This window comes from Rissa tridactyla, chromosome 1 (genome assembly GCF_028500815.1).
Source record: "Rissa tridactyla isolate bRisTri1 chromosome 1, bRisTri1.patW.cur.20221130, whole genome shotgun sequence".
In the NCBI taxonomy this organism is placed as follows: Eukaryota; Metazoa; Chordata; class Aves; order Charadriiformes; family Laridae; genus Rissa; species Rissa tridactyla.
The window spans coordinates 77,699,998-77,727,786 of record NC_071466.1 but is presented as its reverse complement, the minus strand read 5'-3'; the positions used below and the strand labels follow the sequence as shown (position 1 = coordinate 77,727,786).

General features: G+C 42.6%; 1 protein-coding gene across 10 annotated transcripts; it reads right to left on the bottom strand.

Annotated features, from left to right (window-relative positions):
* Window positions 1-227: 227 nt before the first annotated feature.
* Window positions 228-27,789, bottom strand: LOC128912575 (granulocyte-macrophage colony-stimulating factor receptor subunit alpha-like). Of its 10 annotated transcripts, none has more exons than XR_008467687.1 (13): window positions 26,758-26,962; window positions 16,897-17,009; window positions 16,593-16,729; window positions 15,433-15,553; window positions 13,733-13,862; window positions 13,462-13,640; window positions 12,141-12,280; window positions 9,408-9,446; window positions 8,479-8,608; window positions 7,772-7,865; window positions 5,962-6,043; window positions 2,504-2,599; window positions 228-1,280 (listed from the first exon to the last, which is right to left on the bottom strand). XR_008467687.1 is itself a non-coding variant. In XM_054208774.1 (13 exons), the coding sequence occupies exons 3-13, from the start codon at window positions 16,982-16,984 to the stop codon at window positions 1,212-1,214; spliced, it is 1,209 nt and encodes a 402-aa protein (XP_054064749.1). In that variant the 5' UTR covers window positions 16,985-17,009; window positions 26,758-26,914; window positions 27,719-27,789; the 3' UTR covers window positions 228-1,211. The 10 variants fall into 10 exon arrangements, 9 of the variants coding, with proteins under 9 accessions (XP_054064749.1, XP_054064761.1, XP_054064739.1 ...); XM_054208774.1 differs by lacking the exon at window positions 2,504-2,599 and adding an exon at window positions 27,719-27,789 and having other exon boundaries at window positions 26,758-26,914; XM_054208786.1 differs by lacking the exon at window positions 5,962-6,043.

The window sequence follows — 27,789 nt, the reverse complement described above, 5'->3', positions numbered from 1 at the left end:
TTAACCAGAAGAAATAGGAAAATAAATCAATGCAAGTGTAGGTGTTTTTTTAAGTGAAACTGCAGTTTACCTATGCTGTGTGTTCAGCATGTACTACTTGTTGTTCATTTTTATTTTTTTTTTTAATATGTGGCTTCCCTTAGTCATGCAGCAGCAATTTTCAATGTATAATTATGCAGCGTGGGAACATAAGAGGCGAACAATAAATGAGACTTTTAAAAAAAGCATTTGTTTTCTGCCTTATTGAAACAGTTACTCATTGAAATGCATTTATTTTTAAAAATATTTTTAACAGGATAAGATCTGGAATTTGTATAAGAAAATACCGGCATCTAAAGCCTATATTATTTTTAAGAGGCATTGGAAATAGGGCTTGCACACTTCAAAAGGAATAAATAAAATACATTGGTGTGAGGAAATCTTTCCATTTAAAAACCAGTTATTAAATCAGGTTACATACAGGTTTAATTTCAATTCTCACAACTGTTACACTGCATTTTTTTAAGAGTTAAATAATACCTGTGTGAGTTAAGTCCATATTGCTATTGCAGGTGTTTGCATTTGCATTGGAAGTACCGAGCTCATGAAATGGCTGACTGGCAGCCCAGCAATAAGGGTTACTTTTGGCAAGTGGCATTTTATTTCCCATTTTCTGTGTTGCATAAAGTTTATTGAATATGCAGTGACAGTTTGGTATTGCTGGTTGCAAGGTTGAAGGGCAATTTTAAACGCACTTCAAATAGCTAGTGTCTGCTTCAGAAAATACTTGGGGTATACAAAAGTGGTTAGGTGGGAAAGTTTACTGTGGCATTCCTGCGCAGTCCTATAGGAAATCATCATATTCAGCTGGAAGAAGCACCACAGCGACAACAACAGGAAATAATAAGTTTCTTCCGTGTTGTGGATGAGAAGCCTTGCCTCACACTGCAAAGAAAATCTCAGCAAGGTTTAAGCCCGTCTTCGCAGCAGGTGTTTGCAGAAAAGCTTAGCTGCCAGGCGTTGTGGTTTTGAACAAAGGGAAAAGAACAGCTTTTTACCAGGTTTTCTCCACTTCTTTCGCCTGCTCCATTTTAGGTGGTTTTTCATGTGACAGAGAGTTTTATAGGTGGTGGTATTCGATTCAAGTCTGTGCTTTGAAGTACTGCTTAGTTGTCAAGATCCGTGATTTTCTTTCATGTTGGGGAATCCAAGTGTGTTTTCTTCTGGGAAAGTTAGACCATCTCTTCAACTATAGTTATTTCCTCCGTACAGCTCTTTTTTGGTAGATTTACGTATTCTGTCTAAAGAGGAAAAAAAAATTCTGTAAGATGCAATGAGCTGCAGGATCACTTGGTCAGAGAACATTTCTAAATCTTAGATACACCAGTACCAAACGCACCTTGTTTTGCTATTTTAATACACAAGAAATGCTTGCAAAGCAGGAGAAAACAGTTTTAAGGACAGTTAAGCATTGTTTGACTTTTAACATGTACAGTCAGTGCTAGCTATTTATCAGCCGAAGGAAAAAGAAATAAAAGTTAGCTTAAATGCTGGACAACCTTGACTGCGATGATAGAATAAATTTATTCAGTGAGCATTGCCTGAGTTTTCCACATGCAGGAATTAACTAGACTTATAGAGAAAACATTTTAGTTCCTATCGTATGGTTTTATGTGGACCTCGAGTTCTCTGAGACTGGCAGTTATTGGGTCAGGCCATAGAACGGATACAGGACTTGGGGCTTAAAATGTTGAGGGGAGATAAATTTAGTTGTCTTTTCTAAAAAAAAAAAATAAATAGGAGGGACAGTACTGGAAAAAGAGAAAAAAAATGAAGAAAAAAAAATAAAAGCAAGGAAAAAAAGAAGCAAGCTTGCTGTCATATAAAGGGTAGGGTATGTTACGGAACATCAAACCAGGATGTCTGGGTGGGGAATTTTGTGTAGGAAATCTGCAGGATGGGTAAGCACTGCAGGGCTCCGTGGCCATGGAGTTTTTATGCTACTTGGTCATTTTCTGAGGAAAGCAATGCATCTGCACACACAGTATGTCTTGCAAGTTCATGGAATGTATTTTAATTCAGGAAAAAGAGGGGGGAAAAAAAAAGTATTAAAAAGTAATCCAGGGTGAGGAAAGCATCTGGGGTGAGAATGACCAACAAGTAAAGGAGGATGAGTGAAATAAAATGGGTTAGAGGAATGCAAGGTGTCTGAGGAACTGAGTGAATTGATCGGTGGGATCTCACAGCAAATGGGAAAACTGGCAGCTCTTTAACACGAGTGTTAAGGATACAAGTGCAAACTCGGTGCAGAAAGGTTAAGGTTGCAAATCATGAAGTTTTTCAGTGATCTCAGGGAAAGCTGCATTGTGAAACAGGACAAATGATGAGAAAATGTGAAAGGTCGTTGAGTAAGTAGGGACCAAATAAGGAAATGCAAGCTTTAAAAAGTGTGATTAAAGGACGTTACAGGTTCAAAATACAGCTCCTAAATATATTGGCACTAAATGCTAGGAAGTGAGAGTACCGGTATCAATGGAGAAGGAGAGCTCTCCTGAGACCCTATTTGTTGTGCTTTATTTTCTGCTTTGAAGAATTACAGCACTCCACCAGCGTTAGATACCTGAGAGTGTGGGGAGAAGACGTAAAATAAAACCAGGCTTTAAGACTAGATTAAATTAGGCAAAGAAGAGTCTAGAAACTGTTGTGACGCGTCGGAGACTTACGAATTATCTTCACAGTGCCTGTTGGCAGGTGTGAGGCAACCCCAGCCGAGGGCTTCATGTGAACTCTGATAATGGCTCCTGATAAGTTCCTGCCTGCATGGAAGTGCCTGTGCCACCGTTTACAAAACCACATCCCCAAAGGCTTCTGGGTCGCAGTGGAGACATTGGGAGTAATTCTGGCAGTGTGTGCACAGGAATTGGGAAGCTCCTCAACTTTAGTAAAAGCAAGCAATCCTGAGGGTCTGCGATTTTTTGAAGGACTGCTTCCTACTTTACTAGCAATTACTATATAATAAGGTGATAGACTATGGACTGCTGCTCTGTAGCCTTAGCTCTGGCAGCCTGATATGAAGTGAGATAGCAGGTATTTATGACTTAATGCGTATGAGGAAAACTCATCCGAGTTACATTGCTACCTGCCTTCTGTTAAAGCCAAAGATGGTAGGACCAAAGCCAAATAGATTAGGACCATGTTCTGGTATATAGATGCCAAAACTGGAGAGTTTTAGAAAGAATCCTCAAAGCTATTACTGTTAAAGGGTTGAAAGAAAATTTCTCTGAGGACTTTTGACAGCCTCTTTGAAAAGGGTGGTTGGTGTTGTCCACTGAAACATTGTAGGCACTAAACAAGTAGCCTGATTTATTGATTTAAGTACGTCTTTGCTCTAGCCAGCTGATAGGAAACATTCACTGACCATATTAATGGTAAGAAGACGACTAGGGAAGGTGTGGGCCCCCTCAGAAAGAAAACTGGAGAACTGGTGACAAATGATATGGAGAAGACTGAGGTTCTCAATGACTTCTTTTCCTCAGTCTTCACTGGCAAGGGCTTCAGCCACACTCCTAGAGTCACAGAAGATAATGGCAGGGGTTGGAAAGAACTGCCCGTTGTAAGTGAAGAACAGGTTTGTGACCATCCAATGAACCTGAAAGTGAACAAGTCCACAGGACCCGACGGGATACACCCATGGGTACTGAAGGAACTGGCGGATGAGGTTGCTAAACCGCTCTCTATTATATTCCAAAAGTCATGGCAGTCTGGTGAGGTCCCCACTGATGGGAAAAGGGAAACATAATCCCCATTTTCAAAAAGGGAAAGAAGGATGAACCAGGGAACTATAGGCCAGTCAGTCTCACCTCCGTGCCTGGTAAGATTATGGAGCAGATCCTCCTGAGGCACTGCTGAGGCAGAAGAATAATGAAGAGGTGATTAGGTACAATCAACACGGCTTCACCAAGGGCAAATAGTGCCTGACAAACCTGGTGGCCTTCTATGAGAAGGTCACAACATCAATAGACAAGGGGAGAGCAACTGACGTCATTTACCTGGACCTGAGCAAAGCCTTTGACACTGTCCCTCATGACATGCTGGTCTCCAAGCTGATAAAATATGGGTTTGATGGACTGACAATTCAGTGGATAAAGAACTGGCTTGGTGGCCACACCCAAAGAGAGGCTGTCAATGGGTCCATGTCCAAGTGGAGGCCAGTGATGAGTGGAGTCCCTCAAGGATCAGTACCGGGACCGGTCTTGCTTAACATCTTTGTCAGCGACATGGACAGTGGCATTGAGTGCACCATCAGCAAGTTTGCTGACGACACCAAGCTGTGTGGGGCGGCTGACACGCTGGAGGGAAGGGATGCCATCCAGAGGGACCTTGACAGGCTGGAGAGGTGGGCTCATGCCAACCTCATGAAGTTCAACAAGACCAAGTGCAAGACCCTCCATCTGGGTCAGGGCAATCCCAAGCACCAATATAGGCTGGGCAGTGACTGGCTTGAGAGCAGCCCTGAAGAAAAGGACTTGGGGGTGCTGGTGGACGAGAGGCTCAACATGAGCCGTCAGTGTGCACTAGCGGCCCAGAAAGCCAATCGTATCCTGGGCTGCATCAGGAGAAGCGTGGCCAGCAGGTCGAGGGAGGTGATTCTCCCTCTCTGCTCCACTCTTGTGAGACCCCACCTGGAGTACTGCGTCCAATTCTGGAGCCCCTACTACAAGAAAGATATGGACGTGCTGGAACGTGTCCAGAGGAGGGCCACGAGGATGATCAGAGGGCTGGAGCACCTCTCCTATGAGGACAGACTGAGAGAGTTGGGGTTGTTCAGTCTGGAGAAAAGAAGGCTCCGAGGAGACCTTATAGTGGCCTACCAGTGTCTTACGGGGGCCTACAAGAAAGTTGGTGAGGGACTTTTTAGGCTGTCGGGTAATGGTAGGACTAGAGGGAATGGATTAAAACTAGAGATGGGTCAATTCAGACTGGACGTTAGGAAGAAGTTCTTCACCATTGAGGGTGGTGAGACACTGGAACAGGTTGCTCAGAGAGGTGGTGGAAGCCCCATCCCTGGAAGTGTTCAAGGCCAGGCTGGATGGGGCTCTGAGCAACCTGATCTAGTGGGAGGTGTCCCTGCCATGGCAGGGGGGTTGGAACTAGATGATCTTTAAGGTCCCTTCCAACCCTAACAATTCTGTGATTCCATGATTCTATAAGAGAAACAAGAAAGGTTTGCAGCCTGGTTGTCGTGACATGTGAAGAAAGACGGGAAGAGTTAGGTGCTGTTGACAGTGTGCAAATATATAAGATGTAAACAGTAAAGGAATACGGATAAGATGTGATGGATTTTAAGTGCAGTAAAACAGGCTCTTAAAAAAGCTTTTTAAAAGGAAGAATGATTGAACATTAGAATAAACTGCACAGGGATGCCGCAGAATATTGATCGAACACACTTTGCACAAAACATCAAAATTGTCATAACTAATGCTATGCTGAAGCAAAGAGGAAGCTGTTGAGCTGTTGAGACTTTCCAGCCCTGTTTCCCATGATTCAGCACAACAGATTTGTTCGTTTTGTTGTGGTTTGTTTTTTTTTTTTTTTAATAGGGGTAGAGCCAGACTTATAAAATATATACTCACATTGTCTTATGATCATTGATATTTGAGAGTGCTAATGGCAAATGCTTTCTTACCTAGGTTATTTTCAAAGTGTGAACAGCAAGCTATCAAAACTGGCACACACAGAAATTGCCGGTCTCAGTAAAACTGATAACTTGGGTCTTAAAATATGATGGCAAACACGTACAGGAAAATCACTAGTCTCAGCACTGGCATGGAGCATTTCTAGTTTCAAAACAGCATACTTTGCATGGGAGCAAATTATTTTTTAAAGGACCAAATTTAATGCTCATCTTTAAATGCCAATTATTCTAGTCTTTGGCCTATCATGGCTTATAGTTATCAAATTTGAATTGAAAAGAAAGCATACCTGGGTATCTTCACCATTTGATGCATTGAATTTGTCTCTTGGTTGTGGAATGGGTGAAAATATGTTCTTGAAACTGCAATACCTTTGGATAGAAAATGGGATTGTGAAGAAATTAAAAATACTGGTAATATAACTTACACAAAGTTTTTGTGTTATACCTTAAGGACATTTTTTACTTTCAAGATTGAATACCTGTTGTTCTAAAAATCACTATGTGAGAAGTAAAGTATTTTGAGTGTACCCTGGTGGGTAACTATTGTTATACTTATCACTTGGGTAACTAAAATTTATTTTGTGACGAGAGTCACAGTAAATATTTTATTAAACGATGACTTTCAGTAAATCACATGACAAGTGGATTGAGAACTGGCTGAATGGCAGAGCTCAGAAGGTTGTGATCAGCGGCGCAGGGTCTAGTTGGAGGCCTGTAGCTAGTGATGTTCCCCAGGGATCAGTACTGCGTCCAGTTTTGTTCAACGTATTCATCAATGACCTGAGGGGGCAGAGCGTACCCTCAGCAAGTTTGCTGATGACACAAAACTGGGAGGGGTGGCTGACACACCGGAAGGCTGTGCTGCCATTCATGGGGATCTGGACAGGCTCGAGAGTTGGGTGGAGAGGAATTTAATGAAGTTCAACAAGGGTAAGTGTAGGGTGCTGCAACTGGGAAGGAATAACCCCATGCATCAGTACAGGTTGGGGGCTGACCTCCTGGAGAACATCTCTGTGTTCATACCTGGGAGTCCTGGTGGACAACAAGTTTACCATGAGTCAGCAATGTGCCCTTGTGGCCAAGAAGGCCAGTGATCTCCTGGGGTGCATTAAAAAGAGTGTGGCCAGCAGGTGGAAGGAGGTCATCCTCCCCCTCTACTCTGCACTGGTGAGGTCACATCTGGAGTACTGTGTCCAATTCTGGGCTCCCCAGTTCAAGAAAGACAAGGAACTACTAGAGAGAGTCCAGCAGAGGGCTACGAAGACCATCAAGGGACTGGAACATCTCTGTTATGAGGAAAGACTGAGCCACCTGGGTCTGTTTAGCCTGGAGAAGAGAAGACTGAGAGGGGATCTCATCAATGCTTATAAATACCTAAAGAGTGGGTGTCAAGAGGATGGGGCCAGACTCTTCTCAGTGGTGCTCGGCAACAGGACCAGGGTTAATGGACACAGACGGCAACACAGGAAATTCCCTCTCAACGTGAGGAAGAACTTTTTTACTTTGAGGGTGGCAGAGCACTGGCACAGGCTGCCCAGAGAGGTGGTGGAGTCTCCTTCTCTGGAGATGTTCAAAACCCGCCTGGATGTGTTCCTGTCCAGCCTGCTCCAGGTGAACCTGCTTTGGCAGAGGGCTTGGGCTACATGATCTCTGAAGGTTCCTTCCAACACTTACCATTCTGTGATAACTTCCTTACACCACTAAGTGAGAAGTTTTATCAAAATAATGACACATTCATTTGTCCTCATTTCCTCTTGTCAGGTACTGTATGAAGCCAAGGACTTCAGAGTGATGTGGATGTTAAATGCTTAAAGGTAAGAATAGAGGTTTCTGGCATTTTTTTTAATTTTGTTTTTGTTTTTTTTTCAGGATCTGGTGGAATCTATCACTTACTAACTTTAACATTCTTTCCCCCTCTTTCACTTGACGTGATCTTGCATGTCAAAGTGGCATCCACAACAATACTGGTAATCATACTTCATGGTACTGATAATCAGATTATTTAAGTTTGTAGGTAAGAAGGTAGAAGACAGGAGGAATGTGTTTCATAGAAATAATACTATACCAATAGTTTCTACATCAATAGGGTTGATTTACCTTTTGAAAAGACAATATGGGAGCAGCGTCACTGAGATTGTTCCAAGTGCTATCAGAAATAAAATCACGAAAATAAAGTAATCTTTCCCTTGACCTGAAACATCCAAGAGAGGGAAATATCTTAGCATGCCAAAAAGCTGCCTTTGTGTCTGTTGGTAATGAATGCAAATTTCACACCATTTTTCAAATAATCTGAAGGACTTCAACTTGACTTCTTACAGTACTTTGTCAAAACGTTCAGGTATGCTTGACACATTTTGAACCACTTTGAACATTTAAAACGTACAGAATTTAAAAAAAAAGAAAAAAAATCCAGAAAAGGAGAAGGAGAGACAGTGTCACAGAATGAAAAATAGAGCAAAAGTGGTGGAACTGTAAAAAGATGCGGAAGGAAGAGGATAATATTCATGGCAGAAGCTTAAAGAGCTGAAAGGCACTCTGCGCTGGGTCTGTGTCAACATGTTCCTGTAGCCCTGGCATCTGAGAAACTGCTGCCTCCACAATCCCAACTAGTCAAAGGCAGGTATCAGCTTCTGTTGCCATAGTACTCAAGCATCCCCTCCACAGTAATATTTTCCGCCTGGTTCCTTTCATGTCGTTGGGTAAGAATTAAGATTTTCTTCCCGTCTGTGAGTGTGAGGGAGAAAGGGAGGCAAACGTGGTAATACTAAAAAGAAAAAAATTAAAATAATATTTCACAGTCTTACCAAACTCGATGGGTTCACTCCATTCCCCCCAGTCTGAGCTCAAGAGACAGTTTCTTCCACGTGCTCTGATTTTCAGAATGTACTTCTTTTTCTTATTGTAATTTTCGAATTTGTATGTGTTGTTCCTTACCTAAAATCAAAGCAATCAGTGCATTTCACCCTATAGGCAAATATTAATAAAATTTGGTGTTTAATTTCCTGATACATTTTCTTTCTATAAAAACCAAATTTGTATGATTTTTAGGTATATACCAGTTAAAAGTTCTTCTCCCCAAATTTAAACCAGTGATAAATTAGTTCATCCTGCCACAAAATCTTTCTGTTTTTTGAACTTTAAAGTTAGATTTTGAAGTTTATTTGGTCTTTAATCTATTTTATTATGCTTTAAGGACACTTTTTTCCCTGTCCCTGTTTGTGGATCCTGAAAAAACTAGGACAGAAAGCTGAAACTGGAGAAGTACCCTGTAAATTCACCTTGCAACCCTTACAGGGTTTAATCATGCAAATATTTTCTGGGTGGTGTCTGTCTTTGCTAAACAGATGTAACATTTTTGGGACAATCCAATAACAGATATGTGTCATCTGGCCTCATGATACTTTATACAAAGTCTGGAAACATTTAGAGAATGTTTCCAATTTTTATTAAGCAAAATGTCGCATTTGTCTTGAGCAAAATCTATTCGTATGATAAATGGAAAGTATGACATTTTGTGAAATGCACGGTAAATTCTGTCTTGTGTAAGCTAGCCCATCCAAAAGAGATGTATTAAGTTTAGACATAAAGATACCACAGGAACATATTTTCATGAATTCTCATTGCTATATTGATACAAAAAACTATAGTTCTAGAAGCAACTATATTTTATATAATGGTATTTATATGCTTAAGTGGGCAAAAGCACCAATTTGTATAGGACAAGAATACTTACTCTTACAGGAGGATCCTTATTCTCTTTTTTGGGGTCATCCTGAAAAACAAAGATGAATCTTCATTTTTATTTTCTTGTCAAATAGTCAAATATTTCTCCCTCTTTAGTTCTTATTTTCTTGCTTATAAAGATAACAAGTAATTTTAAACTGAAATATCAGTTGGATATTCTGCTCCAGTAATGTCCCAGAATACAGCACTTTATGCAGATTTTTGGCTTCCTCCATTTCATTTTAGAAAAGGAAGGAAACACAAATTACTTGTCAGTGGTGGTGAGAAGCTGTATTTGCCTCCAAGGACATATTTACACTGTGCATTTTATACATCTGAGTGATCCATACTCAGGGGTTTCCCAAAAATACTGTGAAGAGTTACTTACTCATCCCATACCATCAAAATTTAATTAACTAGAATCAAGCATTGACCTGGAACAAAGAACCTGAAAATGGATAAGTTCAAAAATGAGTGATCAAAATCAATAGCAGTCATTTTAGCAAGGATCCCAGAAAACACTGAAAAGCTGAGGTCCTGGAAACATCTATCACATGTAATGTCAGAAGGATAGCTGGCATTATGGAAAAATCCGAAAGCAGTTATTGGAAGGAATGTCTCATTTCAGAAAATACACCCACTGTCTATGTTGCATTATAAAATAGACTAGTATTTCCTCATCACTCATTGTCGGCTGAGCTCTTTCAACTTAGGACATGATGGAAGTCATCAGCCTGTGCTGTGAAAGGGGAGGGTGCAAATGAGTTGCTTAAACAGTGCCATTTAGCTGCTCTGGGGTATCCTGCCTTACCTCTGACAGCTCCTTCCGAAAGGTGTGAGTTATATCTGCCATCTCCATGTAGGTACCTCTGGTACCTCCAGTACCTTTAGCATCTTTAGGGGCATGAGGCAGCTACTGCTCAGCTGCATGGAGCCCCAAATGTGCATTCACTGTTACGGAACATCGGTGCTCCTTTGTGGACGCCTACAATAAGGTGTCTCAGTTTGTGAGATGAATTTCACACCCAAATGAGGGAATCTGCTGAACCCCACCCATTCTGACTGCAGCATCAGAAAGACAAGGTAACATATATTTCTTTAAAAGAAATGTTTTTGATAATGTTGCTGTAGTCATATGTTGTAAGGTATATCTTTATGTAAAAAATTCTAAGTATTTCACACAAGATCTTACTGTCAAATTATACCAGCCGGCTGGAAAGCTATGTGTACTGCAATTGCTCCTTGAAACAGCTACCAAGATAGACACCATTAATGCATGCAAGATACAAAATCCAGACAATCCAAACAGCAAGCAACCTACAGGCCTTGTTTTGAATGAACTAACAAGTGTTAATGATGTATTGCTTTATTGCAGTTGTATATTTATGTTTAGCCCTTAGTTGAGCTTTCCTGTAACGTTCTTGTGTTACAAATGCCTGAGGAACTGCCGCTACGATAAGCTTCTGAGTTGTGGCTGGGAAAGGGGATGGGTAGGGAGCCCTAATTTGTCACGGCGCAGATGTTATCCACATGTGGAAATCACATAATGGTGAAACAGGTATCCCAGGGATGGGGAGGAAGAGTGCTTTTTCTTGTCAAACTCATGGGCTCAAATAATTTTGCTGCCCTTTCTCCTTAGGGGTGTTAAAATCAGGTCTTTTGGCACTGAGATTTCTGAAGGAGGATTTGATACCTCAGTCTCCCTGCTCCATCGTTCTTGGTGTAAACTAGACATACCTCAGCTATGGTAAAGTGACACACTCTTGTCCTGCACTTTTCCCTGTGATCACTATGGTAAATTGGTAGTGCTCTGCCTATAATGTAGGAGAAATCCTGGCTCACTTTTGGTACTTTCGTGTTTACATCTGAGGTAGCCATCTTAGGTTCCTCTCTCATAGCCAATGGAGAGAAAGAAGGACTCTAAAGACATGATTTTTTCTGTCCTCTACCTTGGAAGGAGATGGGTAACACCACATCTGACTGCAGAGAGAATAGAGGATAACTCACTGAAAAGCAGCAGCACCCATTGCGGACGAATACCCTGGGCCTGTGTGAACTTTCTCCTGAGTTGCTGGTATCTAATTTTTCAGAGGTGCGTTTTCTATTTCAGCACTGGTTCAAAATGGAGATTTTGGCAGATACTGTGTAGACAGGCGGGTTGGGTTGGCTCAACCAGGGGAAGAAGGACAGCATCTAAGGCCAGGCTGCCAAAGGGAGACAGACAGCAGGAGAGCTGATGGAGGAGAAGTTGTAGAGGCCAGAGCCAGGGGGGTGCGAAACAGTCCCATGTGCTGAAATTGAGGGGCAGCTGTGAGCTTTCCAGCATCTGCAAAATGCTTGAAGCTGAGGTGCCCAGCGAAGCAAGGTGAGCATGAGGGGCCCTGGCCTGGGCTGGAGGCTGCCGGCAAGGCAGCACCCTCGGTGCAGATCGCAGGCTGCCTTCACCTGGTCATCTCCTGTGAGACGTGCTCATGCATGAAAGCATCCCAGGTGCTCTCCCAGTCTTTGGCCCGAGAACCCTCATAACATTTCCCTGCTCTCCTCTGCTTTTCTGCTTTGCACCTCTGATCAGCTTAAAATCAGGTCATGAGCAGTGGGGATGTGAGACCAGCAGAACTGGAGCAGGAGGACACGACAGCTTATGAGAGAGAAGTCAATACATAAAGGAAACAGAAGTTTGCACATTATAGATATGCATGCACATAGGTACGATGCCAAATACAAACCAAGAAGTTGTTTTTACCTTATTTTGTATCCTAATTTCATACTCAAAACACTTCGTCTTTTTCCGATGACTTGTAAGGGGTTGTTGCCATGTAATTATGCAGCCTGATGAATCTCTAATACAATTGACAGTGACATTTAATGGAGGAGTGAGTATTTCTGGAAAGAAATTAAATAATCAATGGAGACATGGTCAGTAATCAACTACAAGTCATATGTTCATACCGAAATAAATGTGAAGTTGGGGCAACTGATGTACAACTGTGTGCCAAGGATGTTAACAAATGTTACCTGATAAACAGCAGTAAAATACAGTAGCAAAACTTGGGAATATATCACTTCAGTTTTTGGACCCCTGAAGTAACTGAAAGTCATGCAAAAAAAAGTCATGTAAAAGTCATGTAAAAAAAGTATTTTGTGTAATTCAGTAGTACAATCAGCAGAGTGCCATTTTATTCTATGTCTAAATTTCACACTGCCTGTGCAAGTCTCCACAGGAAAACAGATGGATCATTTTGTGCGTGTGGTAGTATTCAGGTAGAAGATTAAGCCATCTGAATCTGAGTGCCTACAGTGTAGTTGACGAGGTGTCACCTAAGCGTCTCACCACTATGGCCAGCGGAGACCTCATCGGTAGTGCCCATGATGTCTGCAAGGCCGTTTGGCGCAGCGTGGAGCAGGTGTGCTCGGCTGAATGGCTCTGGGCTGTACAACCTGCATCTGCTGTAGGCAGGAGTCAGTCTCGCGCTGTGCATTGCGGACCACGCAGGACACCAGGAGGACCTTGGTCTCGCACAGGTCCTGGGACACATCTGCAAGCCTTGTGGATGCCTCCGGTGTCTGAGGGTGTCTCAAATGGCACACTCATAATGCAAGTTTTTAGGCAACTGAATCCTGTCCCAGATCTCTATCGGATCTATTGTTACCTAGCTCTCACATAGGTAACGCATAAATAACGCGGTCTTAATTTGCAAGTTGAACCTTCCCTTTGTTTTTAGGATCTTTACCTTTTGTGGCTCTCAGGTGTGAAATTATGGGATGGAGAAATGAGCCCATCAGAAAAGGGGCCCTGAAAGTCTAACCGTTGCTTTTCATCATTTGGATTCCATAGATATGTTTACCCCACTTCTTCAAGCTGTTATTTCAAGCTGCTTCTGCCTTTGCTTTTTTTAGTTAATTTTTTAGAACTACATTCTGTCAGCTATCAGGAGCAAAGTCTGTCTTGCACTGCAGTATCCTGTGATGTCTAGAAACTTTGTTTTATTCTTCTTTTCAGAGAAAAATTCCCAAATTCCATATTTTATAAAACAGTGATAAAATAAAAATGTTCATTTACTTACCAATTTCATACAGTTTAATGTACTCATCGTAGAACTGAATCAGGGACTCATTGCTAGACCCGTTCACCAGGAAGTAAGCATCTACTGCAGTCTGTATTGTCACATTTTGGAATCTACATCCCGTGTTTCTGCCGTTTTCATCTTTAATGTAAAGCTTGCATTCCATTGCATCATCATATCTGTATATAGCAAGGTATTTTAGATAAACGTGGGCAGTGTGATGTATCACATGAGAATGCAGACTTCCCTAGACTCAAGCAGACCTACTTACCTCGAGTACTGCCAGTAGAGAAAATATTGGGTATCTTCTGGAGCATTCCTGCCTGCCTGCCATGTGCAGTTCATGAGGGAAACGTTATAAATCACACAGGAGAAATTTTCAATGGCCGATCCGTTCATGCCTGCAAACACAGGAATATCCGTGGTGAGGAAAAATTGTGTGGCTGCTCCAAGCTGGAGTACCATGGGATGTGCTTACATATGTTAGACATCTGAAACTCCAGCTGATCATTGCTTGGGTTATGCATGACAACTGAGAGAAAGCTGGACTCACCCTAATTTGACTGCCTCTGAACTGTGAAACCTGGGAGTGTAAAGGAAGGCACATTGCCTTTTAACACCATCCTTGGTGCTACACAGAGAAGTATTACTCCTATTTAAATTAATGCTCAGGAATCCACTCCTGAACTGCTCACGCACACAGAGAGTGTTTAAAAAGCTGGGGCTTTTAAAAATAAGGTGGGACCCTCTGATCAAATAACCTCCTAGCTAGAGCTTTCCACCCTGATGTGGGCAACAGAGACTTGATCTCTTCCTTTTCTGGAGCACATTGAATCATAGAATAGTTTGGAAGGGACCTTAAAAATCCACTAGTTCCAACCCCCCTGCCAAGGGCAGGGACACCTCCCACTAGACCTGGTTACTCAAATCTTGAAGTGAGAACCTTGTTTCTTCGGAAGCTCCCTTGTGGTTGGGCTGTGCAGGCATGCAGCCTGCTTCCCTCTTCAGCCACTTTTCTACCTCTTCCTGTGGTGTACCCCAACTTCTGCGAAAGGGCGGAGGCTTCCTCTGCTACTTCTTCCAGCCCCTTCCAGCAGCCATTATTGAGGGCACCCTTGTGGAAGCAGTGGCCAACCCCTTGGGAACTGCACGCCACCAAAAGGAACAAGTGGTTTTAAGAGTCAGCGTGTCCTGGTTTCTATTTTGAGGGTCACCGTGAGAGTGTTTCCTCTGTCAAGTCCCCAGGAAGAGATGAGTGGGGAGTACTTTCTCTGCTCAGATATGAGAAAACTGCTAGTGTCACCACCTCTGTCAAATCTGCAGGAGCACTGGTGACTGGGCAATTTTAGGAAGAACTCTGAGTTCAGAAGGCAGGGAAAAACGGGCCGTGACAACTTCTGGTTTGGGATTACGAACCCCTGCCTAAACCCCACTTGGATTAACTCCCACACAGGGCAGGTTCGGAACATTTCTGTAAACTGTTGCCTCAGATTAGGAGATTGCTACATTCAGTTTGCCCCTAGCTGCTTATCACCATCATTTCCTTCTCCTCCTCCCATTTGATGGGTTTCGCTGATCCCCGGACTGTGCCGTTAGCTAGCACTCTGTGGTCTGGCTCCTGACAAACTCACCAACAGCCCAGCAGAAAAGCATTTAATAAAGAAACGGGCACCAACATCTTAATTTGTAACAGCCAGAACACTTATTTGAATCCACCCTTAAATTTAGTGTCATCTTGGAGCCCTAGTATGAAAGAGAATAATGCAATTATTGATACATTTGTAGTAATACATCTCTTGCAGAATTGTGGAAACATTCATTTCAGAGCAAATAATTTTAGCGGATCTGCAAAAAATAATTTTTAATAGAAAATACAGCAGTTACCTATATGTAAGGAATTGTTTTCTAAGGCAATATTTACCTTGAAAAGATTGCAAATGTAGAAACCCTCACCCAGACCACAGACATTACCTCCAGGGATAAAGGTGCAGCTTTCTGAGATGTTTGTGTTTGGCACTTCAATGGTAAAGAATACCCCTTTGTGCAGAGCAATGTATTGTTCCACCGGAAACCTGCATGGTGAACTATTCACCTGAAAAAGAACATGTTGGTGTTTTATTTCTCTGTTTTTCCTCTACTTGTGTTAGATGATGCCGGCTGTGGAAGTGCAACTCAGAAACTCAATTTGTAGGGCCAAAATCTTGTGTGTGTATGTCTGTGGTTTAGGTTCAAGAGCTAACTCTCTCCTTTACCACTTGAGGGTGAAGTGGAGCGGAGCTGAGTGATCAAAAGCATAACTACACAAAACGCTTTGCAGCTCAGGAGTTGGATGGTGCAACAACAGTGCATTATTATTATTATTAGAGAAGGCTAATAATACCCCACTGGCGTAACAGAAGATGGTTAATAAACGAGGGAACCACTATGGAATTTAATCAAAGGATTCAGCAAAATAAAAGTCCTTGTCTGACCTCCCCAGGGGTCAGAAAGTTGTCTATGGCATTATACTTACAATCTTCAATAAAGATGTGATGTGCTTTTGTAATATGTATTTCTCATTAAGGTGTCTGCTTTGCTAGGCTAAATAAGCCATCTCTATCTCTCTTTCTGTCAAGATTCCTACTTTTCTTTCGGATAATGTGGGCTTATAATGTAACCTGTGCTACAAGCATGATCCAATTAACTGGGAAACAAGTGAAGAACTTGAGATAATGAAAATCCATGGCAGTGTTTGGGGAATTCCCTTTGTACTTGAAGGGTCTCTTGCTCTGCCTCTCTAAATTCTCTACGAGTCCACTTAGACTCACAACCACTTTTTTTCAGCAGCTACATCCCTATTCATGATTGAACATAGCTACAGTTCAATCTATCACCTCCTTTCCACTTTGATGCCAGAATTTCATTTCTGTGGTATGCACAGGATGCTCCTCCTGTAGCAAATGCACCCTGGCATTGGTGACAATTTTGCACAGCCCTTGGCAGATCAAGCTGTAGACTGCAAACAATGACTAATCAGATTTTACCTGCAACTGATTAATTTTTTCAAAGTGAGAGAGACTGATAAAAGGTGATAAAAGGCAAAAAAAAAAAAAAAAGGCACAATTATTTATCTCAATGAATAGCAAGATTACCTTTTTTGGTACAGAATTCCTGTTCTTGTCCATGATGGTACATTCGTATGTAGAGAAATTCTTGCTGCTCTCCCAGGATAGTTCCATTTTTCTCCAGTTCATTTTCACATTTGTAATAGGTGATTCTTGTGCTTCTGCTGAAAGTTTTACAGAATAAGTTCAGTAAGGAACTTTTGTTTTGTTGAATGCAGAAGATAGCATCTGTCAGGCTTAAGATGACAATTGCCAAATTAGTTGCAAATATCTCCAATAAATGAAGAATTAAGCCCCGTTTTTCAGATTATATCTGCAAAAACATACTTACACCCCGTACACTGGAGGTCAGCATGCAAGGGATGAAATAGTGTCACATACCACCAAGTCACGCAAATGAGTACAAGAGTATTAAACATCTTCTCTTCAATGAGACAATGAAACCTTCGGGGGGGGGGGAGGGAGAAAAAAGAAAAGTGATGCCAAAGTGTACTTTTGTTTCTGCAGAGCTTCAGGTTTTTTTCATTGGAAGAGTCAAAGATGCTGTCTAATTCACCCCTAGAAAATAGCCAAGCGCAGGATGAGCTTCAGGACATCTGGCAGGCACCTCTTTGAAAGAACTGAGTAGGCTCACTATTGCCCACTACAACAAAGCTGTTTGAGATAGAGAGGCCACAGACTCTCGTTAGGATACATACACCCACCATATTCGATGCAGATACCATGACCTGAGAACGTGATTCTCAAGTCTTCATGTACAGTCCACTGAAAAAAGATTTACATAATTACAAACAGTGTACACTTTCATTCTTGGTATTTCTGGTCCTCTGCACCTACAACTTTCTGTCTGTAAGTTGTTAGCATTTTCTAGAACTTACTTCTGTCTTTGTGTGTTTTTCAGTCCAATTTCCTGAAATGAGGTAGTATATGCTAATGCTCCTTTTCAATCAGGAATTATAGAAAAGACAGGATATTTTTCAGTGTTTCTTTCCCCTTTTGACGTGCCTCCATTTTGTCTTGATAATGAAGCAGACCTATTAGCATACCTGCAGATGGCCTGTGTGGATGAATTTTGCTGTTAAGACATCTAAAAGTATCTACAAGTAAGTATTTACATAAGCACAAATTGTTTAAGCACCTGTTATAGTCAATGGAGATTTGGTTGAATTCCATTCATGGCTTCTGGTATGCATAAATAATTTCTCACTACTTGTTTTAAAGCCTTTGGTTATTGCTATATAGTGTTCTTATTAACCATTTTAGTATCTTCCTATTTTTTTTATATTTGGTTTTCTGTTTCCCTCTGCTGTGTTTCTTTGATTTGGAAGTCTTTTTCCCAAAGGCATTTTTTAAGCAGCAACCAAATCTTACACCTGGTCAGGTTTCTTTGCCTACTTTCTTCTTTTCTTGTCTCTCACGGAGTGTGTGGATATTGTTTCTGGTGAAGCAGTGTATAGACCACGTGAAGGAGGCTATGCTTCCCCTTCCAGGCTGTGTGAGTGTCAGAGAGGGCTGGCACTGCTGCCTGGTTCAACAAGGTAGTTCTTGGCTGTGCTTTCATGTCTTGTCCTTCTTTAGCTTAAGAAACACTTGGTTCCGGCTGGGCTGGGGTTAACTTTCCCCAGAGCAGCCTGGATATAGTGCTGTGCTTTGTATTGTAGCTAGAGCAGTGTTGATAACACACCGACGTTTTGGCTATTGCTGAACAGTGCTCGCACAGCATCGAGGCTGTCTCACCAATCTCTCACCCAAAGGTCAGTAGGCTGAGGGTGAGCATACCCGGAGCAGCTGACCCAAACTGACCAAGGGGATGGGGCCAGGCTCTTTTCAGTGGTGCCCAGCGACAGGACAAGAGGTAAGGGGCACAAACTTGAGCATAGGAAGTTCCACCTAAACACGAGAAGGAACTTCTTTACCCTGAGGTTGGCAGAGCACTGGAACAGGCTGCCCAGAGAGGTGGTGCAGTCTCCAACTCTGGAGACATTCCAAACCCACCTGGACGTGTTCCTGTGCAGCCTGCTCTAGGTGACCCTGCTCTGGCAGGGGGGTTGGAGTAGACGATATCCAGAGGTCCCTTCCAACCCTATGGTTCTATGGTTCTATGGATGCTCCAGACCATATGAGGTCATGCTCAGCAATGAAAGCTGAATGTAATAAATGCTAGGACCTCAAGAGAACTTTGAGACATGCAGAAAGATTACAGCTGCCAGCCAGAGGAGTGTATTGCTGCTTGGCTGCCCCAGTGCTGGGATAGCAGGCCAACAGAACCCATCTGGATTTCTGGAGTGACAGAGGTATCCCAACAGCAGTCTGTACTTGAGCCTGAGGTGAGCTTAGCAGGGTCAAGTGGCAAAAGCACTCTACTCTTACCAGCCCCTGTGTATCCTTGGCATAGACTACCTCAGGAGAAGGTACTTCAAGGACCCAAAAGGGTACAGATGGGCTTTTGGTGTCACCACCATGAATACAGAGAAGATTAAACTGCTGTCTAACTCACATGGTTTCTTGGGTGATCCCTCTTTTGTGGGCTTCCTGCAGATTGAAGAAAAGCATGTGCCACTTGCTACCATGATGGTCCATCTGTGGCACTATCACACCAGCCAAGACTCCCTGGTTCTCATCTATGAGCTGATTCATCAATTGGAGAACCAAGGAGTGATCAACAAGACTCACTCACCCTTTAATAGACCCATGCAGCCACTGCAAAAGTGATGGAGGGTAGAGGTTAACATTGGCCTATTATGGCCTGAACGAAGACATACCACCACTGAGTGCTGTCATACCAGACATGTTGGAACTCCAATATGAACTGGAGTTAAAGGCAGCCAAATGGTATGCTACAATTGATATTGCCAATGCTTTTTCCTCTGTCCTTTTGGCAGCAGAGTGCGGGCCACAGTTTGCTTTCACATGGAGGAGTGTCCAATATACCTGAAATCAACTGCCCCAGGAGTGGAAGCACAGCCGTACCATTTGTCATGGACTGATCCAAACTGCACTGGAACAGGGCGATGCCCCATAGCATCTGTAATACACCAACAAAATTGCTGCATGGAGCAACAAAGCAGAAGAAGTGTTTGAGAAGGGAAAAAGAATAATGCAGATCCTTCTGAAAGCTGGTTTTGCCATAAAAAGAAGCAAGGTCAAAGGACCTGCACAGGAGATCCAGTTCTTGGTAGCAAAATGACAGGGTGAACGTTGTCACATCCCTATGAATGTGATCGATAAGAGCAGCTATGACCCCATCTAGTAACAAGAAAGAAACACAAGCTTTCCTAGGCCTTGTGGGATTCTGGAGAATGCATATTCCAGGTTATAGTCAGCTTGTGAGACCTCTCTGTTGAGTGACCTGAAAGAAGAACTATTTTGAGTGGGGCTCTTTACAATAGTGAGCCTTTGAGCAGATCAATCAGGAGATAGCTTGTGTGGCAGTTATTGGGCCAGTCTGTATAGGACCTGCTGTGCAAAATGTGCTCTAGACTGCAGCCAGGAAGCATGGTGTCACCTGGAGCCTCTGGTAGAAAACACCAGGTGAAACTCAAGGTTGACCTTTAGGGTTTTGGAGCTAGGGGCATCAGGGATTGGAAGTCCAGTACACCCTGACTGAAAAAGAGGTACTAGCAGAATATGAGGGGGTTTGAGCTGCTTCAGAAGTTGTTGGTACAGAAGTGCAGCTCTTCTTTGTGCTGCAATTGCCTGTACTACACTGTACATTTAAAAGAAACATCCCCTCCACACATCACTCATCTGATGCAACATGGAGTAAGTGGCTAGTGTTGATCATGCAATGGGCTCAAACGGAGAACCCCAACCACCCAGGAATCCTGGAAGAGATCATGGATTGTCCAGAAGGTAGAGATTTTGAAGCATTGCCTGAGGAGGTGACTCATGCCCAAGAGGCACCACCATATAATTTATCAGAAGATGAAAGGCATTATGCTCTGTTTACTAATGGATGTTATCATATTGTGGGAAACCATCGGAAGTGGAAAGCTGCTGTGGGGAGTCCTACACAAGAAGTCATTGAAGGAGAAGTTAAGTCAAGTCAGTTTGCAAAAGTGAAAGCCATCCAACTGTGCCTGGAGACTGCTAAACAAGAAAAGTGGCTAGTACTCTATCTCTATCCTGACTCATGGATGGTGGCAAATGCCCTGTGGGGGTGGCTACAGGAGTGGAAGCAGACTAGTTGGCAATGCAGAGGTAAACCCATCTGGGCTGCTGCATTGTGGCAAGACTTTGCTGCCTGTGTACAAAATATCGTTCTAAAGGTATGTCATGTAGATGCTCATATGCCCAAGAATCAGGCCACTAAGAACATCAAAACAAGGAACAGGTAGACAAGGCTGCCAAAATTGAAGTGGCTCAGGCGGATGTGGACTGGGAGCATAACAGTGAGCTATTTGTAACTTGATGGCACAATGAAGCATTGGGACATCTAGGAAGAATTGCAACACACAGATGGGCTTGTGATCAAGGGGTAGACCTGACCATGGTGACCACCATGCAGGTCACTCATGAATGTGAAAAATTTGCCACAATCAAGTGAGCCATGTGAGTAAAGTCTCCATGGGACAGAGGGTGGTGGCTGGGTTTTTGATATGGTGAGACCTGGCAAATTGGCTATGTTGGGTTACTGCCATGAACCTGCCAAGGCAAGTGTTACATACTTCCACCATGGTGGAAGCAACTACCCAGGTGGCTAGAAACATACTGCTGCATGACATACTCGTGGCTCTAAACCATGCCACTGCCCAGAACACCATCTTGGGCCTCGAAAGACAAGTCTTATGGCAACATGGTACCCCAGAAAGAATTGACTCAGACAAAGGGCCTAATTTCCAAAATAATCTCATAGACTCCTTGGCCAAGAAACTCAGCATTGATTGAGTGTACCACATCTCTTATCACCCACAAGCCTCTGGAAAAATTGGGTCATATAATGGGCTGTTAAAGACTATGCTGAGAATATTGGGCACAAAGGCATGGAAGCACCTGGATTTAAATTTATTAGAAGCCACTAGATGATCTGCTAATGGTTCTGGTCCTGCCCAAACAAAGTCCCTGCATACTGTGGGGGGAGATGAGGTCCCCGGAGTACACATAGGAAAGTTTCTGGGGAAGGCAGTGTCTATTCTTCCTCCTTGGGAAAAGTTAAGCCCATTTGTGAGATTGTCCTTTCTTAAGGACCTGGGTGTACTTGGTGGGTAATTCAGAAGGGTGGGGAGATCTAGCATGTACCTCAAGGAGATTTAACCTTGGGGAAACATAATCCATGATGTGAATTGTATGCTGTAGAAGGTAACGTAGCAGGAACTAACTGAAATGACAAAGACTGAGCTTCGCAAGGAACCAGTCAGTGCAGCGATGACCCAAACCAAGCTGGTGTTGGTCCCCAACAATCAAACGAGTTGCTTTCTCTGTCCTGAGCAATGACCTTGACAGATGGGCCATAGTCATAGCGTGTTCTTGTAGACATTTTGGGGAGTGACAGAGGCCCATGGAATAGGGAAATAATATCTAGCTATTTGCTGAGGGACAGGGGATATTAATTAATGAGAATATATAAATCTGTATTATGGATATAGAGATGCTTTAAGTGAGTAGTGTAAGTTGTAAGTGTTAGTAAGGGGAGATTTCAGTAATGAGAAACAGATACAGTGGGATAGTCAGAAGACATGTGAGTGTTTCAAAGTATGTGGGACCTGAGCATGACACAAATGGTATGGAATAAGTGGTGGAGATTGCGTTGGGTCCTTCTGGGATGGAGTTAACTTTCCCCAGAGCAGCTCATATGGTGCTGTGCTTTGTAGTTTGCTGTGCTTAGAACAGTGTTGATAACACACTGACGTTTTGGCTGTTGCTAAGCAGGAGCACAGCATGAAGGCTGTCTCTCCCACCCCACTCCACCCATCCCACGAAGGCCAGTAGTCTGGGGGTGGGCAAGAGGCTGGGAGGGGACAGAGCTGGGAGAGCTGACTCAAGCTGACCATAGCGTATGATGCTGTGCTCAGCAATAAAAGCTGGGAGAAAGGAGGAGGGGGTGGGAGGAGACATTTATTATTAAGGCATTTGTCTTCCAAAGCAACTGCCATGCATACTGAGGTCCTCCTTCCCAGGGAGTGGCTGATTATCACCTGCTGATGGGAAGTAGAGAGTAAAGAAGAGGGGGAGTGATAGAGTGGCTTGGTGGGCATCCGGTGACCAAACAAGGTCAAACTACCACTGTATTTTTTTTCCTGTTTGCTATCACAAATGGCTCTCCACTTTTCAAACTAGACTGACTCCCTCTGTTCTTGGAGGTTTACATACCTGACCTCAGAACAGTCTAATTTAAATTACCAAGGAAGTGTGAGCACCTGCAAAGGGTGATTCCACATTCATTCATGTGGTGTGGAGGTTGGAGCAGAGCTAGTCCAACACCAGCATCAGCTCTTGTCAAGCATATCTGTATCTTAGGTACCATTTTCCTTTTGTCAGAGGAGGTTAAAACTCTTTGGAAGGGACTTCTGTATTCCCAGCATTTGTTTTTCTGTTTTTTTTTTGTTTGTTTGCTTGTTTATTTTTTCCTACATGAAGAAGCAACACTGGTTAATATGTTTTGTTGTTTTATGTTTTGTTTGGTTTTGGTTTTGTTCTTTTTTTTTAGTATTTGCTAGTGTAACCTCCCAGTAGTAATTTTCTTGATTCCAGGTATTTCTAAGGTTAATTCTAAGACTGTGAGGAAAATTCTTACAAGCTCAGCAAAAATAGAAACGTGGAATTGTCTGTCCTTCTGTAGTAATTTTTACGGTCATTTGTGCTGATTCCAGACTGGCTCTATTTGTGCTGAAAGCAAAAACCCAGACAGACCCTCTAAGTAATCTGGACTGTTGAATATTTCCAGGGGGCACCTCGCATTTCATGGAAATTGGCTTGATTTGACCCATCCATCAAAGTCTCCAGGAATTAAGTCAGGACAGGACACCATGTTGGGGTTGCGAAAGAAAGAAACCCTTTAGCGTCATTCTTCTCTGCTTATCTCTTGCAACATCAATCTCTTTTTTTGAAATCATCATTCTACAGTAAGGATGTGGCCACAGCTGCTGGGAAGTGATACTGCAGAATCTTAAGTACAAACAGTATGGAGGACTGACCATGAAATGTTATGTGAGATATTGGTCTCAACGGTTATTTCAGCTTTCCCATGCTCAGTGATCTCTCCAGTGATGCTAGGAACCTCGAGACCTCTTGTCCTTCTAGTCTGCCCTTTTCGTGTAACCATATTTTTCTCCATTTTGTGCCATCTGTTCAGTCACTCAACCTTTTCTCCTTTCTTTCCTCTTCCTACGTTCCTTTTTAGGCATTTATTTTCTTATTATATGGCAACTGTCTGCTCACCTTTCCTTTATAGTCTTTGTTTTATTCTTCTTCTTGTCAACTCCTCTGTCTGCTCTCATGACTCTTCTGCTTTCAAAATCTCCCTCAGGTTTCCTACACATGACAGCAGCCCCATGCTGCAAGCACTCTCCACGTTTTCTCATGGGAATGCTTGTCTGGAGCACTGCCAAAGGAGTCGTCTGCAGCCCTGCCTGCTTAGAGGAGTGCTTGCTTGGCATCAGTGCCTCTAGGCTCTGGGCGTGTCACTGGACTTGCAGTGGTAATAGCAGGGCCTGTAAGTGTTCATTTTCCTCATAAGAAATGACCATTTCCATTGACCACAGCACTAAGGGGGTTTGCTTCTCAAAGGATTTGTGTTTCACAGTTGACTGAGTTTTAAAACAAATTACACAAGAAAGGATTAGCGTTGGCTTAATCATAGAATCATAGAATGGTTTGAGTTAGAAAGGACCTTAAAGATCATCTAGTTCCAAACCCCTTCCCATGGGCAGGGACACCTTCCATGAGACCAGGTTGCTCAAAGCCCCATCCAGCCTGGCCTTAAATACTTCCAGGGATGGCTTTTCTCTGGTCTGCACGCACAATAAGAGACATAGGACCTGTGGTGAGCCCTAAGCCACTTGCCTGACCCATGCCTACCTTCTGCCCAGTAGCCAAGCGAATGGCTCCAGCACCACATCTGTAGGAGCTTTGCGCCTCTAGACTTCCACCCTCTCCCAGACTGCTCTTTTGCAGACAGGTGTGGTAAAACTCCCTCTGCTCTGAATTGACATCTCAGTATTGAAGGTGTCAGAAGAAACACACATTTATGTCGAACTGTTTGGGAGTGTTATTTGGAAGATCAGATCAGAAGAAACATCTATATTCTTGTGTAAGTGGTGTTTCCTTGTATTTCATTAATGTAAGAGACAATATAGAATCTATTAGGCTGAAACCTCCCATCCTTAACCCTATGCTTATTTCAGCTTTGCTTCTTTCCTTTTTCTTTCCTGGTCAGTCTCACAGGTGTCTTGACCTCTCAGTGTGTGTCTACCCTGCTACCTAGGGGAAGGCCACAGACAGGACTCAAGCACCTGGTTTCCACACACCTCAATTCTTGGTTCACTCCCTAGCTCTCTTCAACACAGGTTTGCTATAAACCTAATCCGTCCGCCTAAGCTATGTGAATATGAGCCAGCCAGTGATACTTGGCCTTGGAGCTTTCTTTTATTTAGAGGTATGTGCATAGCCCGTATGTTTAATTTTTTCACTAGCAAAATCTTACCAAGGAAAACATTGCTAAACTTATTGCCTAATGTTACCAGATGCATGATGTGTCTTACTCAGCAGCAGTGACCATATCCGTGGCAAGTTGGATGCTAGCAAACATGAGTCTGTTTGGTCTTTTGTAGCAAGGCATGGTCAAACTCAATCTGATCTAGAATGATCTCAGTATCAATGTGTCATAAAGAAAATACAGTCACATTTAAAAGCTGTGGTATGCCTACAGTAGTTTTTATGGAAAGCGTCCATTAAATACTAACTTAAGCACTTTCAATTCTTACTGTCATAGTCTCTACAGCCTGTTGTATTTGCTCTTAGGCTGTGAGTGCAGGATACTACCAGAAAATGTCACCTGAGACCAAGGTTCCTTGGTTCTAATTGCCAGCTTTGCCAGGGACTTCATTTTCTTGAGCGGCTTTGGGAAAGTTACTCCTGCCCATAACACACTTCCAGGAATGAAAATTTGAATTTTACTCATAGGGTGTTGCGAAGATAAGCTGATACTTATACATTGTAGACAAACTGATGCTTATACATTGAGGACATATGGAGGGTGCCAAACACTTGCTAAGCATACCAGGAGGCACAGAAATAGGAATAAAAGCCTTACAATTCATACCAGGCAATGAAATATTCCTCTCAAATTGCTGCCTAAATGCAACTTTCACAGAATCAGTTCAGTCTTTAGATCAAGATTTTGATTTCTGTAGATGATACAAAACTGGGAGAAGTAGTTGATGTACCACTATTTCACTTCAGAGGGACATGGAGAGGCTGGAGAAATGGGCTAACAAGAATCTCATGAAACTCAGCAAATGGAAGTGCCAAGTCCTGCACCTGGGGAGGAACTACCTCTGGCACCAGCACAGGCTGAGGATGACCTGCTGGAAAGCAGCTTTGCAGAAAAGGCAATAGGCAAAACCTGAAATAATGGAAATTAAATTTAGACACAAGAAAACACTTTTTACTGTGAGGGTAGTCAACCACTGGAATAGGTTTTCCAAAGAGGTTGTGCAGTCTCCAACGTTGGAGATGCTCAAACCTGACTGGAGAAAGCCCGGAGCAACCTGCTGTAGCTGACCCTGCTCTGAGAAATGGGTGGGACAGGGCAATCTCCAGATATGCCTTCCAGCCTCAACCATCTTAAGATTCTGTGATTTACTTTTTTGCAAGAAATAGAAATCCACATATTTCTATTTCAGATTAATTTATAGAAAGGGTACAGAAAATAACATTTCTCTCAGTTATTGCAAAATAAATGTCAGATAACAAATGCCAAATAGCGCAACAGGCATTACTGAAATTTCGCAGTCTTCCTTGAATCTTGCAGAAAGCTTTAGAAATTTTATTTATACACAGATTTATATTTTTAATCAAATAGGCTAAAGCATCACCAAAATTTTGCTTAGACTTTCTTAGGCAGGAAGCTAACCCAGATTTTGTATGTGCAGTAGTATAACTACACCTAACTTAATCCTTGGCAAACATTTGTATTCTGCACAAAATCTTCTGTGGCACAAGAAGAAACAATAGACAACATAGAGAGACATACCTCCTGTTGAAAAAGCCCTCCTCCTTTATCTTGTTAGGACTTTGGTTCGCAGCAGCAAGGCCACTTGAACCTGTAGCTGTGGTCTTTCAGGCGTCAGTAAGTGTTCTGCTCTGCATGTTAACTTTTTTCACTGCATGCCAGTACGAAGTAACAAATGCTGCAAGTCAGAAAGTGACTCAGTTTATCATCTGCCTTACTGCTTTCAAGCTTCCTTAAATTTCCTAATTTGCAGATGTTAATGATGTCACACAAACTGATCGTGCAACTACCTCTTCCTTCCTGTTATGTTGGATGAACTAAGCATTAATAGCCACAATACTCATAGAAATACCTCTCCTAAAAACAAACACATTTTCATAAATAACATATTCTGCAATTAACAGCAGTGTTGTATAACTAACCCATGTTTAAAGCACTTACAACATGGACACTTTATTCTGTCAGGAGCTGACTGGCTGTATACATCATTTACGACCTCTGCACCAGCCCAGGTTCTCCTTTGAGGAAGATCAATCCTTAGCACACGTTTGCAAGCAGCCAAGAAAATTCTGTCTTGCATATTTGTAGGCAGAGTAGCAAGGAAAAGATCAGATGCAAATTTCTGAACTTTATCACTGCCCAGTTTTAGGTTGGTTTTGTTTGGTTCATCTTAGGCTACAATATCATGGGTTAGGTGCAAAATCATCTTAATTTTCAAATTTAAAGAAGAATATCCAAAACATTTGCCGGCTTCAGTAATATCAAGTTCAGAAAAGACTTTGCAGTCATATACATATGAGACTCTAAGCCACAATGTTTGCTTTAACTTCCACCGGCTTTAGATGTGGCTCTGGGTCATGCTGTCAGCCACTTCCCAGTTTGTTTTACGAGATGTCTGACATGCAATCTTCATGCAATAGATTGTTTTTATTTTTGCTGTTCTCAAACACTTTTAGCAAGATTGATTTGAATTATGCCTTACCTTCCAGTCCCAACGCAGGCACAATAGCAGGAAGGTGAAGAATTCCCTAGACTTCTTAGGAGTGAGACAGG